General features: G+C 41.9%; 1 protein-coding gene across 8 annotated transcripts in view; it reads right to left on the reverse strand.

Annotated features, from left to right (window-relative positions):
* Nucleotides 1-3846: 3846 nt before the first annotated feature.
* LOC310677659 (potassium voltage-gated channel subfamily KQT member 1-like) overlaps nt 3847-18767 on the reverse strand; it is a 343781-nt gene continuing 328860 nt past the window's right edge. For all 8 annotated transcript variants that reach the window (XM_083440777.1, XM_083440775.1, XM_083440776.1 and 5 more), the window contains one exon: nt 3847-6163. In XM_083440777.1, the coding sequence (XP_083296903.1) occupies nt 6005-6163 (159 nt within the window). In that variant the 3' untranslated portion in view covers nt 3847-6004. The remainder of the gene's footprint in view (nt 6164-18767) is intronic.

Raw genomic sequence — 18767 nt, forward strand, 5'->3', positions numbered from 1 at the left:
ATTGTAAGTTACTGTAACCATTGGGTTAGGTGGCATGGTATTTTATCTTAAGAAAAATATATAAATGAATCTGAGGCCATGCTAGGAATAGGTTTTGTGAGGCATGAAACTGCACGTAGAGGAAACAAAACATTTGAGGCAAATGTCTGCCTTAGACACTCTTTCTTCAAATGATGGTTGCTTCACTAAAATGGAGAGGAAACCCTCACAATCTTGATTGAAGAGACATTAATCATAGAGTGCAAAATCCAATATAAAGGATCAGCATTAATCACAGAGCACAGAGCCCTCTTTTGCTTTCAAAGCTTAAAATGAACTTTGATTCATCCTCCCCCAGGCCCCCCTCCAAAGAAGAGATCAAATGCCATCAGAAGATGCTAAACTTCCATCCAGTTTGCCCCCCCCCCCCCGAAGCACTAGGGAAAGATGGCAGACACTCTGCTCTCACAGTGACGCAGGAGCCATAATTCACCATCGTAAAGACCAACACGGCATAATGGGTATTTTGGCAAATAAGCTTGTTTTAGATAAGATGGCAATCTCGCTCTTTTATGTCTTATGAGACTGTTTACCACATGGTTGAGAAAACTTATCTAAAACTTATTTAAGGTTGAGTGTTCCCTGGAGGATGGGAAGAATGTATTCTGGGGAAAATAGGGCAACATGAAGTAAAGAATAACTTCAGGCATAAACTGGAATAGTGTAGTGGCAAACAGTGCAAGTGATGAGCCAGGAAATCCTGAGTTCAAATTTAACCTCAGCCTTGAGCTTGCTGCTGTTGTCCCTCCCAGCCCTTCCCCAGTCCGCAGTGGAGGACAATAAGATTGCTTCATGTTATGGAGCATTTTAAAGAATTACTGAGGTAATTCTTAGGATAATGTATAGGACGAGAACTTCCTGTGTGCTGCATATATCCTTGTTATCATTTTAATTATTACAGTATGGGCACTTCACCTTCACATGAAGCTTATTTTGTGGGTCATAAATTGGTCTAGATTTAGGCCCCATCTGCACTATACATTTAAAGCATCATCATTGTCACTTTAAGGCAGGGGTGATAATATTAAGAGACCCCAGTTCCCCTCACAGAGCTATAATTCCTCAGAGTTCCCTGCAGAGAGGGGCTGCATGTTAACCCAGCCTGGGAATTGTGAGAGGAAATGGGAGTTTGTGAGGCTCACCTGAGCTTCAGGATTATTGGCCCAATAATCCCTGTGAAATGCTCTTCCAATAGAGATTTGTGCTGACTTTCACGCATTTGCAGAAGACTTTTATTTGCCGCCAGGCTTATGCAGACAATTAAGAAAAACACGCCTGCTAATGGTCAATTAATGATGTTTTAATTATTATGTTGTTGTTCTTACCATATTTTACAGGTTTTAACAGCTTTGAATTTTTTTATGAATAGCAGTATGCAGGTATTTTTTCTAAATAATAAGCAGGAGCCCTCAAATAGGTGTCATATATTGCTTATAAGCATAATTCAGTGGAAAATTAGGGGTGCAAAAAAATTGCCTTAGGAATTTTGCTCACCGTATGGACCTTTTTTTTTTTTTTTTGTCAGTTTCCCTTATAGGCTTTGCTTCAACAAAAGCATCAAATTCATTTGAATTAGATGAAATTCAATAGGAGCAAAATTCTCTAGAAATAAATTAAGACTCTTACTATTGGCCTGGGCTTTTAGCTGGCATGCTTGTAAGGGACCGTACCAGCAGTGAACCCACCACGGGCCGCCTTCCATTGTCCCCTTCCAGTCATCTTCCTACCTTTTTCACTGTAGGGTGTGAGGGATTAAAAATCTGAACCATGTATTCTGTGAATGATGACAAGGTTTCTTCAACCATTTTTGAGCTCAATTTCTGGCTTAAACTTTCTGTAGCTGTTTTTTCCCTTTTACATTTCTCCTCTTCCCGCACCCCATACTGTACTGACATTATTATCTAGATAATAATTTATTTGTTTATTTTTATACCCCACCCTTCTGGCTGGGTTTCCGCAGCCACTTCATGTGACATCTCCATGTGTCCAAGACTACTAGCTTTCTCAAACAGCTGCTTCCCATTGACAGACAGGACTATCCACTTGTCAATCACCTGACATTTTATGTTGTAATGGGGATTCATGCCTGCACGAAAACAGTGTGGGTTGCATCTGGCACTGTATTTAAACAGCGCTGAAAGCAGGCACCATTGCAAAGGAACAGTTGGGATTGCAATCTAAGCCCATATGACGCTGAATTTAATGTGATGTTGGGTGAGAGAAAGGTGGGCATGAAATTGGAATCATTTAAAACCTGATGGGGAATGGTGCAAACTGCATTTAAGATTCAAAAAATTAGAAAACAAATGACATATTTATTTAGTCTGCATGATACCCTAAGTTCCCTGACAGAAGCAGTTCAAAATTCTTAAAGGCATGTCCATATAGGAGTTTGCAATGTCCAGAGAAGGTGCAGAAGCTCTCACAGGAGCCACTTTTAGGGACGGATTAGGCACCGCCTTTCTGGGATGCTGCACGCAATGCTTTTTTTCAGGAGGCACTCAAGGGTACACAGTATTGTCATCTCTATTTTTGTTGTCAAAAAGTGTGGCACTTACTGTAACAACTTCACGGTGAGTACTGGCACCTATTTTTCTAGAAAAGAAGCAACGGCTGTACCTAGAACATCCTGCATCTTAGGCAATGGAAAGGATTGGGCGATACCATGGGTAACTTGGATTTCTCCAGATTGGGGTGGGTAATCTTTTTAGTACAAAAGCCACATGTTCTAGGGAGCGGGGAGTTTCTGCCAGCAGTGAATAATGTAATGTTCTGTGTTTAATGATGAGTAGGCCAGAGAAGTTGATCAAGAAACAGTTTTATTAAAGAACTATGTACAACAGGTCTTCTCTCCTTCAAGTACTATCTCATTCAGGCTTCCAGCCCTTCCTCCCGCTTGCCCTTAATGTTATAGTCACATTTACCATTACAGGTAGGTCCAGAGGCAAAAATGGGTACAGCAAGAGGTGACACTTACCTTTGCAATCAGCTGTGTTCCAGCCATTCTGATGCCAGAGGAATTTTTTACACGTTTACACGCCCATTCTCCATCCAGATAAGCAAGCAGTGCTATTGCAGTCCAGGGACACCGTCGGCCCAGGCAAGAGCACTCAAGGAGGGTGCCAAGCAGGGTCAGCACTGGTGCCTGGGCACCCACAAACCTTTTACTGTGGGTGCCCATGGGTGCCTGGCCTCTGCCCCGTACCCCAGTGGCTCCCTCAGTGTGTGGCCCCGTCATGGCAACAACTGGACCAGGAACTGAGTGCCAGAGGTAAGGCGGTGGGGGCAGGTGGGGGTGCGGAGGCCCTGGTCCAGCCACCACCACAGTGCCGGAGCCATTCTGTCATGATGACATGACACATGTGATGTCATCATGTCACATCGCAGCATCACTACAGTACAGCATGCTCCAACGCTGGCCCAAGTCAGCACCCTTGAGGGTCCGTGAAGAGTATGGCTCGAGGAGTGTGGGATGCAGCTTGGGGAGCATAATGAAGTCCAGGTGGAGAGGCCGTGGAGGCCACATTTGGCCTCTAGGCCTGAAGTTCCTCACCCCACTACAGGATTTTTCACACATGTGCATGCATGTCACATTGCTTTGCTACACTGGATTATTCCACCCTTGACAAACAGCAACTGTATGTGTGAACTGAGTCCATGGGAAAGCATTGTACTTGAGCCAATGTGATTGTTCTGTCTAAGATGGAGTCACATCTGTGAGGAGACATTTACATGTGCAAGCCATCTTTTAATGTTGCAATCATGCTAACTAGCTGGAGAATTCCAAGAGAAACTGTATGCCAAAAGGAATGTCTAAAGAGGCTTTAATAAACACGAACACTTTCCAGTTGAGGCATGCTATTTACATTATTTCCCAATTGGTTCATTTGAATTCTTTTCTGAAGTACAAGATACTTTATTACATAGGCAATGTACAGACCATGGACATTTCAAAAAGACAATACTTTAGCATTCAATAAACAATCAAAGTTACATTAAAAGTGCAACAATTTTTATATGTACAAAACTCATTTATTTGCATAACAGCTAGTGTCCATCTGCATCATGTCCATTCAAAAAAATTAAAATGTTTATTGCAATATACAGCAATACTGCCAGAGATGATTTAGTAGTGCTTCATTTAAATAGCTGGTTGGTTCCTACTAAGACCTCACTCCTCTAACTTAACTGTGGATGAGGGAGTTGACCTGGCCTGTATTACTGAGACCTGGGTGGGTGAATTGGGTGGAGTGGATCAGACTCAGCTTTGCCCACCTGGGCAAATGACCAAAAGGAATCTATCTCTGAGCTATGGGCCCTCCTCCCCCCAAAGCAATAAATAAATAAATAAATAAATAAATCTCCATAGCCACAATTTAAGTTTGCAAATATTGTTGCTGAAAAGCAATGGCTTCAATGTGCCTGTGACAACCAAGCCAACTTCCCATGCAATATGCAACAACAAGGGTGTAGAACTGTGTTGATGTATAAATAATGCACTTGCAATACATTACAGTGCTGCTGCTTGAACATTTGAAGGGGCAACACAACTACAATTTGGATCTACTCAGGTTTGAATTTCACTGCTGATTTTTTAAAAATGGAGGAACATGATGGGCAATAGGCTGAAACATGAGGGTCAATTGTATAGACAACATGAAACCATGACCTGTCCTTTGAATGAAAAACATGAAGCACAAGTCTGGATACTAGTGTGAATGCAATATGCAAAAATAATAATTCAACATTGTCTTTTGAATGTGGAATGAGATGCACAGTTGTAAATAATATGCATGTGAAACAGAATAATAATTTGGATCCACTTTACAAAAATCATGTGACACCAGATGGTAGGAAGACAGAAACATCGGCAGAAAGAAAATGTCAGGTTTCCCCTTAGTCTCACTTATGAATGAAAATTAACTTTATAAATGGGAATTCGTGCAGCTTACAGGTATTAAAATATTTGTATTCAAAGCACCATTGCTCTTCATTTCAACATGTTTCTGTCTCATTGCAAACACTGTTTCCTAATAATAGCATAGGTTCTTCTTTTAGTTCCCTTGATGTGTTACATCGGTGACACAGAGTATGGCTGTCAATAACTTGCTAATCAAAAAATATAAATTTAAGGTGTTTTCTACTCCTCCACCTTGTGGAAAACAGGAATTTTCCACAAAGGAGTATATTCATCTCACTGAAAACCAACTGGAAAACTCAAAACTATGAAAGGTAGTGGGGAAATTAAAGGGGAATTCACACTACTACTGTTCTTGGGTAATGCCATATTACGCATGTGTATGGTTCAACACATTTTATACATATATTCTGAAAAATCTGGTGTCTTGTGTAGAGGTAATGTCTTAACCATTCACTAGATTAGGATCCTTTGCTTGAAAACTGTAGCAGAGTTAGCTCACTACTAGAAAACAAGGCTTGTCAATCCAGGGCTTTGTTTGAGCCAGGACTTGCCTATGACATGTTTTCGATGTTGTGGATCAACTTTGGAATACACATGAGCAGATGAAACTGCCTCTGAGCAAGTACAGAGTGCATTTCCCTCATCAGTGAGTGCTAATGTCCTCAGCTGAATAACAAGAGAAAGAATGTCCAGATCAGAAGATGGTTTCCAGACAAGCCTTGACATCTCTTCTTGTAGGAATGAACTCATCCTAACATACAGAGTTGACTAATATTATTTCTTGGTGAAGCCTCTCTCTCAAACAAGTTTCTTACCTCTGTTCCTTCTGAGCGTCACCACATCCTGTTGGTTCCATTTGATGAAATGAAGGAAGACAGGATGAGGAAGGTGTTAGGTTTAAAAGAAGGGCATGTGGGAAGGTGCCTTGTGTCTTACTCTTTCTGTTCATGGATCCATTTAATCAGTTGCAAACTTGGATCTCAACACCAACTACAGCTATTTATGAAAGAATGAGAAAGATGGTGCAATACTGTTGAGTTGTTTTCACATCTTACGGCTCAGCGGAGGTGAGCCTGATGAAGACCGCAACCGCCTAGCTCTAGGGGTAGCTGAAGATGATGTCCAGTCTGCTGATTGCTGCTTGATAAATTGAGCCTCAAGAGCATTCAGGATGTCATTCAGCTTTTGGTCAATCTGTGTGACCTGTTGTGAAACCAGAAAGTATATAGTTTACCACATATGCAGTTGTGGGCTATGATTATACTACAGTGCAGCTGTAATGCCATTTTTATCCCCAAATCCTTGGAATTGTAGATTGGTTAGGGCACTCAAAATCTGTACTTTGCATTAGGTTAGGTTGTAGTGTGCATATTACCTTAGTTGTAACCAGCAAAATGTACTTTCTTGGGCAGCACAAGTAAGAACTCAGAGATGAGACATTTTAATAGGTGGGATTGCAAATCATGAGCATACATCTTGATTCTTGAGGGTATTTTGCTTTGTTACTGCTATAGCGAAATTAAAAACCCTTTTAACAATGAATAGCATCAAATTATACTTCATTTGGCATTGCAAAAGACTTCTTTTGGTGTGATATGTATTTATTTAAATGTAATAAATCAATTTTTAAAATCAGATGATTAACAAGCTAAACAATGGTTGACAGCATACAAATAGTTTCAAAAGAACACTTGGTAGCTAATTTCTTACATAGGTAAAGGTAAAGGGACCCCTGACCGTTAAGTCCAGTCGCGGACGACTCTGGGGTTGTGGCGCTCATCTCACTTTACTGGCCGAGGGAGCCGGCGTTTTTCCGCAAACAACTTCTGGGTCATGTGGCTAGCATGACTAAGCCGCTTCTGGTGAACCAGAGCAGCGCATGGAAACACTGTTTACCTTCCCGCCAGAGTGGTACCTATTTATCTACTTGCATTTTAATGTGCTTTCGAACTGCTAGGTTGGCAGGAGCAGGGACCGAACAACAGGAGCTCATCCCATCACAGGGATTCAAACCGTCGACTTTCTGATCGGCAAGCCCTAGGCTCTGTGGTTTAGACCACAGCGCCACCCGCGTCCCTTTAAATTTCTTACATTCACCCAGTCAAATGAGTATTACAGCAAATTTTAATCTGATGAGGTCACACACATAAAAATAATTACTGGTTATGTAGCCACTCCATGTAGCTGATATCACACCAAGACTCTTAATTGGTAGGCCCACCATGTGTGTGACGTGTCTGCACAGATGGGCCCCCATCACAAAAACTCACTGGGGAGAGCTTCACTGCAGCTGCTTCCTCTTGGTGTTACCTCACATGGATGCAATATGTGTGAATTAGTGCTCAACCAGTTTTGTAAACTTTTTTTAGTTAGAATTGAAAGCCCCCTCCGCCTTTTGACAATCATTATTATTCTTAAAAGTTAGATTCTTAAAATTTATTCTGATTCTCTAAGATTGCCATGTGAGCAGACTAAGAAATATAGCCCTCCCTCTGTGAACCAAATTTGCTTATAGAATGAAATAAAATTAAAAGTTATGGTAGCAGGGACATACACTGATTTGTTCTGTGACCCTGTAATGTCATCATATCAGTATCGCTGATGCACTGAGATCACTCAGTGAAGAATTATGCAGAGGAGAAATGGTCACCACAAAGAAAGGGGAGACAATGACTATAAACAGCTGTGGAAAACCATGGGAGTGTGAATAGTTTTTTCCGTGGTGTGTGCAGTGTTTATTATTTTTTATTGAATTGATATACCACCCTATACCTGCAGGTCTCAGGGTGGTTCACAGGATAAAATCAGAATATAAAACCACAAAATAATCAAAATAAAAACAACCTAATAAACCCCCAACACATTTTGAAAGGGTGTAGGATGTCAATCAACTCAGCTAAAACAGTTAAAACATTTTTTTTAAAAAAAGATTTAAAAAAAATTTAGTCACCCCAAATCACTACTTTTGAAGCAAAAACATATGGAGAACATTTGGCACCAACAGACAACAGTGATGTTTGAATAGAAAAGACTCATGTTGCCAGTGCGGTTGGGGTACTCACATGCGTGCCACAGCCATGCAGAAGAGCACCATGGTATATTGCAGCTCCCATGTGGCTGGGTGTGCTAATGTGTAAAAAATGCCTTCACTTGGGCCACTCGTGGCTCATATGCAAAAGCTGCAGACTAGCACAACAACCCTATACCTGAGAAGCAACTCTCAGGTTATCACAAGGAAACATCTGAAATGGGTCATTTGCTGTTGCATCTTTTCTGCCAATAAAGGGAAAGCCCTGCTGTACATCTAGATACCTCCCTGTCTCCCCTCTCTCTCACAATTTTCTGTTCTTTATTTCCAGCTGACATGCAGCATTCCATGATTGTTGAGCATGATCTTTTCTCACCAAATTGGTTTTGGGGACATTAGCACTTTCTTTAAAAAAGATTTTGTAAATCTTGGGGTTTCCTTGGAGGCTGGCACCTCCCCTGTTGTTTCCCAGCGACTGTTTTGGGTCTGATCCTATCAGCTCTCAACATTTGTGTTCAATATTGGAGGAAGTGATACACATGCTCTAGTGCTTTACATACATTAACTCAATACAAGATCAGTATCAATATCAGCACTCCCATTCTGCAGGTTCTCTGCTGGTGACATAAGGAAAGAGAGAGATTTGCCTAAGACCTCCCAAGTCTGTTCTGCTACAGGTTACCTCTTTACACCCTCCCGCTTTATGCAATTCTGTTGAGTAGCTCAATAGTTCTCTGCTCCTATCACAGTGCTTCCCACTTTGTTTTCCTGCCCACGGCAGTGACATCAATACAAGGACCTGGAGGCCTCAGCAACACCTGGCAGGGGTCAAGGCATTGGCCTCAAAGTAACCCACCCCTGAGATGGCCATGGGGTCTACATTGCATGATGCTTACACAGCTGTGTAGGGTTGGAGAACATAAAACAGGGGGGACAAAGGCCAAGGGTTGACATTTCAAAAACATATTCAGTGTCAGCCTAACTTTGACCAAGTGACAGCCCATGCAAGCACAGATTGTCAAGTAAAGCCATAAACAAGCTTCGAATGCTGGGCTGAATCCTTTCTTATTGTAGCAGAGCTTATCTAACAACAGCTGGCTCAGAAAAATAGTGGCAGCTCAATATGTTTCCTGCATATAAAAATTAGCCCATGAGGGAGAAGACACCTGAGCATGCCATCTTCTCCAGAAATGTATCCAAATAATTAGTTAGGATGGATGTGCCTTTAATAGCAATTTATTATGCATTCTAGGTAGGGCTACCTCACTACATCCCTCATAGCTGATCCTTTCAGAGAGCAGGCAGGGTGGCATTTTTCTTGTTGTTTTGCAGAGAAAGGAGCATCAGAGCATCAGAAAAACCTGCTGGATTGGGCCAGTGGCCCCTGCAGCCCATGTTCTCACAGTAGCCAACAGATGCCGGTGGGAAGCCTGAAAGCAAGACCTGAGCACACGAGGAAGTCTTCCCTCCTTCTGGTTCCAGCAACTGGTATTCAGAAGCACTGCTGCCTCCATTGTTGGCTAGGAGCTTTCAATAGCCCTCTCCTCCTCCCCTATGAATTCCTCTAATCCTCTTCTAAGCCATCTAGGCTGGTGGCCCCCTGTGGAAGTGAGTTCCATAGTTTTAACGATGCATTTTCTTTTCTCTGTCCTGAATCTTCCAGCCTCCGGCCTCATTGCATGTCCATGAGATCCAGTGTTATGAGAAAGGGAGGGAAACTTTCCTCCACCCACTCTCCATGCCTTACATCATTTTTACTTACTTGCCTTTTCCTTAAACTAAAAAGTCCAAAACACTGCTTGCTCCCTTTTCCTCACAGGGGAGCTGCTCCCTTGATTTAAGGACCAATGTTGGATAAGATTTAACATAAGTCCTCCTGGGATAGGATTGAAAACTGAAACAATGCAAAGAAGAATGGAGACAGAGATAATTACATATTTTGCTGAATAGTAAGCTAACTGCAAGTCTGGAATAAGAATTTAAAGGATTGCTCCTCTCTTTAAAAAAATAGAAAAAGCCACACAGCTTCTTGAAAAGCTTGTTTAGCTTCCACCAGTCCTGACTGACTCAACACAATATTTACAAAATGATCGCACTATGGGTGCAGCCAGGATTTTTGTTGGGGAGGGGGGCAGGCTTTGGGGGGGGGCAGAACTTCAGATTTGTATTGATTCATATTGATGGGGGGGGCAACTGCCTACCTGCCCCTCCTTGGCTACGCCCATGGATCGCACAGTCCCAAAATTAAAACACAGCCACTTGTTCAAATGGCACAACATGAATAGCACTAAATGTGGAGAAATGGGATCAGACAGACTGAAAATAGCTCATAGCCCTCCCAAAATGGTTCAGAAAACTTTCCCTGAGATTCCCTTCAAAGTGTGAAGTTGGGTTCTCTTTGAATTGTATGTTTCAGTGTTCTAACGATTTAATTGCATGTTATTTTTCCCTGAAGGGAAACAGTTTTTAAAAAATCTATTTAAACAACAGGTTAGCAACAGAACTAAGGCTTTCACAAGCTTGGCACAGTCCATATGAGAACTGAATCAAAATTTTTAGCTGGGCAGTGGCAACCGGTAGGCTCTGGATCTGGGGGGCAGCTCATGACCACGGAGGTCAGATAGTTCACATGGATGGGGACAAGTTGTTATGGTTTTCTTCCTAAACATGAATGCCACCTTAGGTTCCTAGCAGGTAGAAGTGAAATGTTTTAGTTGGAGTAGATAGGTTCCAGAAATTTAGAAGAAATTACAAAATCACCAGCAACAAAACCAAAATTGCCTCAGCAGCAAAAAGGAGGCTTGGGAAGGGGCCAGGTGCTCTCAGGCCCACAGATGACAACAAAGATGCAGCAGAATTAGTATCAGTAGGACGAGCACCAAGTGTAACCGTGGATACACGTAGTCGTCTAACAGAACCGTACATGAATGAAGGGAAATGAGGCTCCCTTACTTTAACGGGTTCAACACAGAGTTCCTGGTCATGGGAAGATATAACAAGATGAACAAGCCAGGTTTTTTTAGTTTCATGGCTACCGTAGGCTGCAAGTCTAACCATGTCTACTTGGAAATAAGTCCTATTGAATTCTGTGGCGCTTAATCCTGGGAAACTAAGGTTAATTTATTAACTGCATTTATAGGACTTCCCAAAACAGGAGTTCTCTGGGTGTCTCCCAAAGCAAAACAAAACAGTTTAAACTGTAGACCAGACTCAAAACACAATATGTAAAAGTCCCTATTTTCCCGGGACAATCCAGGAATTACGAAAGCAATCCCAGCTTCTGATTTGATCCTGGAATGTCCCCATTTCTCCCACCAGTGCTGCTGCCACTGAGCTCTGGGAGGAGGAGGAGAGGAGCTGACGCTTGCCCTGGGCAGCCAGGAGGGAGCATCTCATTGTCCCTCCAGGGCAGCTGCTGGCCTCCTCCACTGGGCAGCTCCTGGCAGCTGCTGGAGAATGGGGGGGGGGGGAAGGAGCTGCCACCACCAAGGCCCAGCCCTGCACGACATGCCAGCTCTGGTGGGCAAGCAGAGGGCAGGGCCGCTCTGGGCAGGAGGAAAGGGGAAGCACAGGAGAGTACAAAGAAGTATAGATTTTTTGATTTTTTTTATTGAATGCTTTGTGTGTCCACATCTAAACTTGCCCCTTTATTTATTATTGCCCCTCTAAAATTTATTAATTGGTGCCCCCCTTTTTTGTAAATCTACCAAAAAATAAAATAAAACTGGGATTAAGGGGTTTTCTCAGGCATGTGTGCTGTGTACCATTTGTGTAGTGGTGGTGGAAATGCTCGGGGGGGGGGGATGACGAACAATGGAGGGTAACGGGGGGTCATTTGAGGGGGAGTGAGAAATGTCCCTATTTTCATCTGACGAATGTTGCAGGGTATGCACGTGGTACCCCGTACTTTAGCTATTTTTAAAAAAAGAGAGAAATAGGTTGAGCTGTCAGTTAAGGTGGTAATGTCTACATTGTAGGCCATCTATAAAGTTTTTGTTGTCATGAGATAAAGAAATGTTACCTGCCACAGTACCTAAGAAGCTGGTTGTTAGGGTTGGTGATCTGGAGAAGAAATAGGAATTGGCCTGGTCAAGATTTAAGCCAGGGAGCTAGGCCAGGGTGAAGATGTTTTATAGATCCAAGTGGAACCACACTGACCTTTCTGAAGTTGTAGCTGCATGTGTGGCATTTTACACTGGTTCAGCTATGACACATAGTTAACATAACAACATAATTGGCAACGTTATTGGAACCAACAGTGATTAAAATGAAGGGAAATTTCAACAGAGTTCTTTTAAAATTATATTGAACTCTAAAAACACATAATTCATTTCCATATAGGGAGGGAATAAACCAGCAATCCATGTGATTATCTTGTTTTGATTTCCCATTCATTTTTGTTTATTTTCATTCCACCAAACTTATCTATGAAACTCCATCATTTTCCTGTCCTCCCTTCCTTTATTCCAAACATACCCACCCATTCTTAGGTTAGGTGTTAGAACCTTTGTGACCTAGAACATACTTTACTTTGACAACAGTTTCATTTGTTTTGGTTTCCATCAACCTTTCCTGTTTAAATTAACAAAAATCCTGTTTCCTCCTCCTCATATTTTACTATTTATTATTAGGGGGTAAATGGAGGAGGAAAGAGAGAAGAGACAGAACTCTGCCTGGGTCTAAATGATAATTTTTCATGATAAATTAATGCATGCACTTGTAGGTTTTGGAATTACAAATGCATTGGTTGTGCTCAATTATAGGATTCCCAGAGTCAGGGGTTTGTAGCATGTCCAACATTTCAATAAAAGTACGGTTGTTACCTGAATAAAGAAGCCTTAGTTTATCAATCCTATATGCTTTAGTTGACAAAATAACTAATGGGACCCACATATCTTTGCACACACATAAAACAAGAGCCTTGGTAAATTGGTTGTCTGTATTGTCTTAAATTTGTTATATATCCATGGAGGCAGAAGACGGGCAAAATCCTCTGAGCTTGTGTCAGATTAGTTGGAAAATAGCTTGGTTGATCTCTGAGGCAATCCAGATTCAGAAACATGTCATCCACCCCCAAACTCCTCCCATCTTTCTTCTTGCCCTGTTTATTAGGCTTCTGTAGCAGCACCCAAATAGCAAGTGGGAAGAGGAAAGGGAGGGATATCTCATTCCCCTCACTTCTTTTGGACACGCCAAAGTGACCACTGGAAAATGGGGTGCTTAATAAATATGTTTGCTTTTCCAAGTTCTCCTGCAATTTCAGGAGCCTTTCTTCAGTTTTGCATGGCCAGAAGTGTGTGTCGCAGAAGACACCTTCCTGCAAGAGGCATTCCTTTCTGTGTAAGAACGGGGAATGCCTCTTCTAAAAACTAAAGTTTTTATAGCGGTATTAAACTTATTATTTTTTTAAAAACCTGACGTTCAATTAATTGTGGGCTCTTTTAATCAATCAAAAGGTTTTCAATTGATTAATCTAACTAATCAATTAACTGCAGTCCAAAATAAAAGGCCTATACATTTATGTAAGCCAGAAATTCTTATTTTGATAATCACCTACCTCAGATAATTTCTCTCCCCGCCCGTACTGGGAAACAATATCCGAGAACGAAGGAAGACAGGGGGAAATGTTTGAAGAGGCAACCCTACAAAGAGCTCATCAATGCTCTTCCTTCTTTGCCATGGGTAGGGCTGCTTGGGATCTGGGAAGCAGTTCCGCTTAAAGAGGTCATTCAAGAGCACAGCGCTACCTTCCTTATCAGTGGGAGGTGCTCAAGAATCTAGAATGCCTTCTGGAAAGCAGGAAAGGTCAGAGGCAGAAAGAAACAGCATTTTTTCCTTTCTTTTCATTTCAGAAAAAAATAGCGTCAGCTATTGGTTTGGAAAACACTGTGCTAGAGTAGGCATTGAACACCAGCAGCCTCATCCTGTGTGACTCTTGTCCTCTTGGCTCAGTAAAGTGGGAGTAGAAAATGCCTTCTTACAACAAGATGTGGCAGATTTAATTAAAACTTGAAAAGTTTGTGCAGGGATCTGAGATGAAAATTATACTGAGGTGTGAAGTATTTCAGTCATCAAAAAAAATTACATGATGTTTAAAAATTGCAGTTGTTACAAAACACTACTGTTTGCTTAATACCTACAGGACCTTGGGGGCACAGGTGCTTTTAGAGATTGGCATAACAACTCATTTTGCGGCTGCATCTGCCTCTTTCTCACAAAGCCTTCCTTTATAATTAAATACTTCGTTTGCTGATTTTATCTTTACTTAAACAATGCACTCAAGAACTTAAAATCAGCTTTGTGAGAGGTTGCATGTCAGAATCAAAGCAACAGCTCAGACTTTTTCAGATGGTTTTTTTCAGATGGTTTTGTGTGTTTTTGTGTGTGTGTGTGTATGGGGCAATCTCACGCATGCAAGCAAACACACCCATGTGGCATCTCTCAAGCACAGTCATGAAACACACAGCACCAGCTCTTTCAGGTCTGCCATGGGGGGGGGGGGCAGCGGCTAGAGGAGGAACTGATATGCTGCTCCAAGACCAGTGGGGGCCCAGACTCTGAACTTTCATTTAAAAAAATTCTCTACTAGCCCTTGTAGATCATTCACTATGAACAGGATGGTAAAAAGAGGAAACATTACCAAAAAAAAAGACTGAAATTTGCATATGCTAGTTCAAATATATATATATAAATTATAGGATTCGGCTCCTAGCACACAGTGCTCTTGCTGCGCCCTTATTAGTCTGAGTAGTTCCTTCAATTAAATAATTTTTATATAATTTTATTTTTCATTTTCACATTTTACAAATATTTTAAACAAAAACATAATCTTTACAAATCCAATGTGCTTTCCCTTTGATTTTCCTCCCCTTCTTTCCATGGTTATTTATTTTATGTCATTTTATTATTGCATATCCAATTAAAGTCTATTTACTAATTTTCCCTTATGTTCCCTCTAGTTAACTTACTGCACGTATCAGTCCTGCTAATGTTTTACTTTGTTTACAATGTACCTTCAAATAAGTATTAAATTTCCCCCATTCTGTTTTAAAAAGTATTTAATCTTGTTTTCTTATTTTTCCGGTAAGTTTTGCCATTTCTGTGTACTCCATTAGTTTTAATTGCCAATCTTTGTTTGTCAGAAGAAGAAGAAGAAGAGTTTGGATCTGATATCCCGCCTTTCACTCCCCTTCAGGAGTCTCCAAGCGGCTAACATTCTCCTATCCCTCCCCGCCCAACAAACACTCTGTGAGGTGAGTGGGGCTGAGAGACTTCAGAGAAGTGTGACTGGCCCAAGGTCACCCAGCAGCTGCATGTGGAGGAGCGGAGACGCGAACCCGGTTCCCCAGATTACGAGTCCACTGCTCTTAACCACTACACCACACTGGCTCTTGTTTTTTCCTTCCATTTTTGGGCATAAATCATTCAGGCAGCTGTAGTAGCATACTTAAAAAGTTTTCTTCTGTTCACTAGGTACTTCTCCACCAATTATACCTAAAAGAAAAGCTTCTGTTTTTTTCACAAAAGTTATCATTTCTCCCCCAACTCATTATAAATCATTCCCAGAAAGCTCTTGCTATTTTGCATGACCACCATATTTTGAAGTACCTTCTTTCCCTTTGCATTTCCAGCAGGACCGATTCTGACTTACAGATTTTTGCCAATTTACTAGGAGTCCGATACCATCTCTACATCAATTAAATAATTAACTAAATAGGTGTAATAGAGGACAAGCTTTCCATCATTTCCAATCTTTCCTGCAGTATGCAGGCACGGGACAGTGCAGATGTGTTCTGATGTGAACTCACAGGTCACTTTGGGCAACAGTGAGGCCCAAGAGGCTTATGTAAAGTGAATGTGTGCCCTAGAGAATGGACTAGGGCAATATGCAAGGGGCTCATGGCAGAGGGGGATTTAGCGCAGTGTGACTGGTTCTGTTGCCCTGGGCGCAGAGCTGTATCTATGATTTAGAATGGAGTGTGAGAGGCGGGGGTGCTGAATTTTGGTGTTGCACAGGGCACTGCTGAAAGTTGAGACCCCCAGGTCTGCCACTGCTCATGGTAGGTGAAGAATTCTGTGGCTGACTAGCTGATGTAGAAATAGTTTCTTCAAGGCTGAGCATTTCAAAAACCACTGCACTAAGGTCATGCCTATACTGCAAACTAACAACAGTCATTCCCTTTTCTTCACAGAATACTTGTTTTGGAAATATGACTGAGTGGGCAGCAGACTTAACCAACAGAGAGGACTTGCAATCAGTGGTTTAAGATAATATTACTACTACCAAGAATAATAGAAACTATTTAGTTTTTCAGTGTTACATATCAGTTTGACGTGGTTAGTATAATACTCTTGATATTTCAGTTTGCTTTCACAGAAGATCTTTATCAATTTACATACATATATCCATTAGGATATCTTGGCCAGTGTGCCAAGGAACAGATTTTCCATCATGTACACTGCTGAATTAATCATTAACAATTCAAAATACAAGGATAGTGTAACAAAATGCAGGGATACAACTTTGGGTTGCATGAAATGATCAGACCTATTTAATCAGTTATTCATTTGCCCTTTCTATTCCTTCTAAGCAAAAGGAAGTTGTGCAGCTTTAGGACTATAAAATTCCAGTGGTTACTGATTGTTTGTTATTTAAATGTAATAACAAACAAGGGAAAAATGTAAAGTATTGCACTTGGGCAAAAAAAATGAGAGGCACAAATACAAGATGGGTGACACCTGGCTTGAGAGCAGTACGTGTGAAAAGGATCTAGGAGTCTTGGTTGACCACAAACTTGACATGAGCCAACAGTGTGACGCGGCAGCTAAAAAAGCCAATGCAATTCTGGGCTGCATCAATAGGAGTATAGCATCTAGATCAAGGGAAGTAATAGTGCCACTGTATTCTGCTCTGGTCAGACCTCACCTGGAGTACTGTGTCCAGTTCTGGGCACCACAGTTCAAGAAGGACACTGACAAACTGGAACGTGTCCAGAGGAGGGCAACCAAAATGGTCAAAGGCCTGGAAACGATGCATTATGAGGAATGGCTAAGGGAGCTGGGCATGTTTAGCCTGGAGAAGAGGAGGTTAAGGGGTGATATGATAGCCATGTTCAAATATATAAAAGGATGTCATATAGAGGAGGGAGAAAGGTTGTTTTCTGCGGCTCCAGAGAAGCGGACACGGAGCAATGGATCCAAACTACAAGAAAGAAGATTCCACCTAAACATTAGGAAGAACTTCCTGACAGTAAGAGCTGTTCGACAGTGGAATTTGCTGCCAAGGAGTGTGGTGGAGTCTCCTTCTTTGGAGGTCTTTAAGCAGAGGCTTGACAACCATATGTCAAGAGTGCTCTGATGGTGTTTCCTGCTTGGCAGGGGGTTGGACTCGATGACCCTTGTGGTCTATTCCAACTCTATGATTCTATGATTCTATGAAATGCATTTCCATAATCCAAAATAAATTTCAGAGCTATTTGTAGGCATACAAGACAGACATAGGGAAATTCAAATGTGCAGGAAACCTTATATGGCATAGATAGAAGCTAAAGTGGTATGTCCTAGGAATCCCCTTTTTCTATTATAGATCCTCCCTACTTATGAATCTGCAACTCATTCATCTCCTCTAGATGGACATGTGGATGGATTGCCCCAGTTCATTAATAGCTCAGTCCAATTATTTCAGCAAAACTGAATTCATAAATGATGTCAAACAGCATCAGAATGATTTAGTAACATCATGTTTTTTCCCCTTTCAAGTTGTTAAGTCACTAGCTCTGAAGACAGGATTTGCTGTCTGTTGCACTAAGATGATTTGCTTTCAAATCTTCAACTTCTTTTTTGGTTACAAAGGCTTCACAAATAACTGTCCATTGATAGATGGATAACTCTAGATAACTCTAGTCATGCATAAAATACTTTTTTAAAAAAATGAATCTTTGTTGGGATTTTAAAGAAGATATTCTGCAAATTACCGTATTTTTCGCCCTATAGGACTCACTTTCCCCCCTCCAAAAATGAAGGGGAAATGTGTGTGCGTTCCTATGGGGCGAATGCAGGCTTTTGCTGAAGCCTGGAGAGCGAGAGGGGTCGGTGCGCACCTACCCCTCTTGCTCTTCAGGCTTCAGGAAGCTATCCCCCCAGCCGCGCAAGCTCCCAGAGGAATGCTGAAGCTGCACGCAGCTTCGCCATCGCTCTGGCTCCCGTTCTGGGGGCTGGGGTCGGGGCAAGCTCGGGCTTCCCCCACCCCAGCCCCGTGCCTGGGGGGGGGAATAATTCCCCCCTTTATCCCCCCCCCAATCTAGGTGCGTCCTACGGGCCGGTGCATCCTATAGGGCGAAAAATACGGTATATAATACTGCTATTAGAAAAAAGAGTGAAGGGAGAAATGTTCTGCCTTAATGTGTCAGACTCATTATAAATAACGGTAATAATGTTCATAATTATGTAACCATAAGCAAAAAAAGGGAGGTCCTTGTCCTGAGGAGCATCCTGTGTGGCCTGGGAAGGGAAACCTGGCAGCTGCCTTGTGTGCCCCTCTGTCTGCACCCTCCTTTCTCCACTTTAGAACTTGCTGCAACCACTTGATGGGGAAATTATTTCTGCAAATCAGTCTAAATAATAGACCCTCCAAGTGCCCCTATTTTCCAGGGACAGTCCCAGATTGACAGAAGCCATCCTAGTTTCTGATATGATCCTGGATTATCCCATTTTTCTAGGTCCAGTCGTGTCCGACTCTGGGGTTGCGGCGTTCATCTCGCTTTACTGGCTAAGGGAGCC

The sequence above is a fragment of the Podarcis tiliguerta genome (assembly GCF_965153285.1).
Source record: "Podarcis tiliguerta genome assembly, chromosome: 5".
In the NCBI taxonomy this organism is placed as follows: domain Eukaryota; kingdom Metazoa; phylum Chordata; class Lepidosauria; order Squamata; family Lacertidae; genus Podarcis; species Podarcis tiliguerta.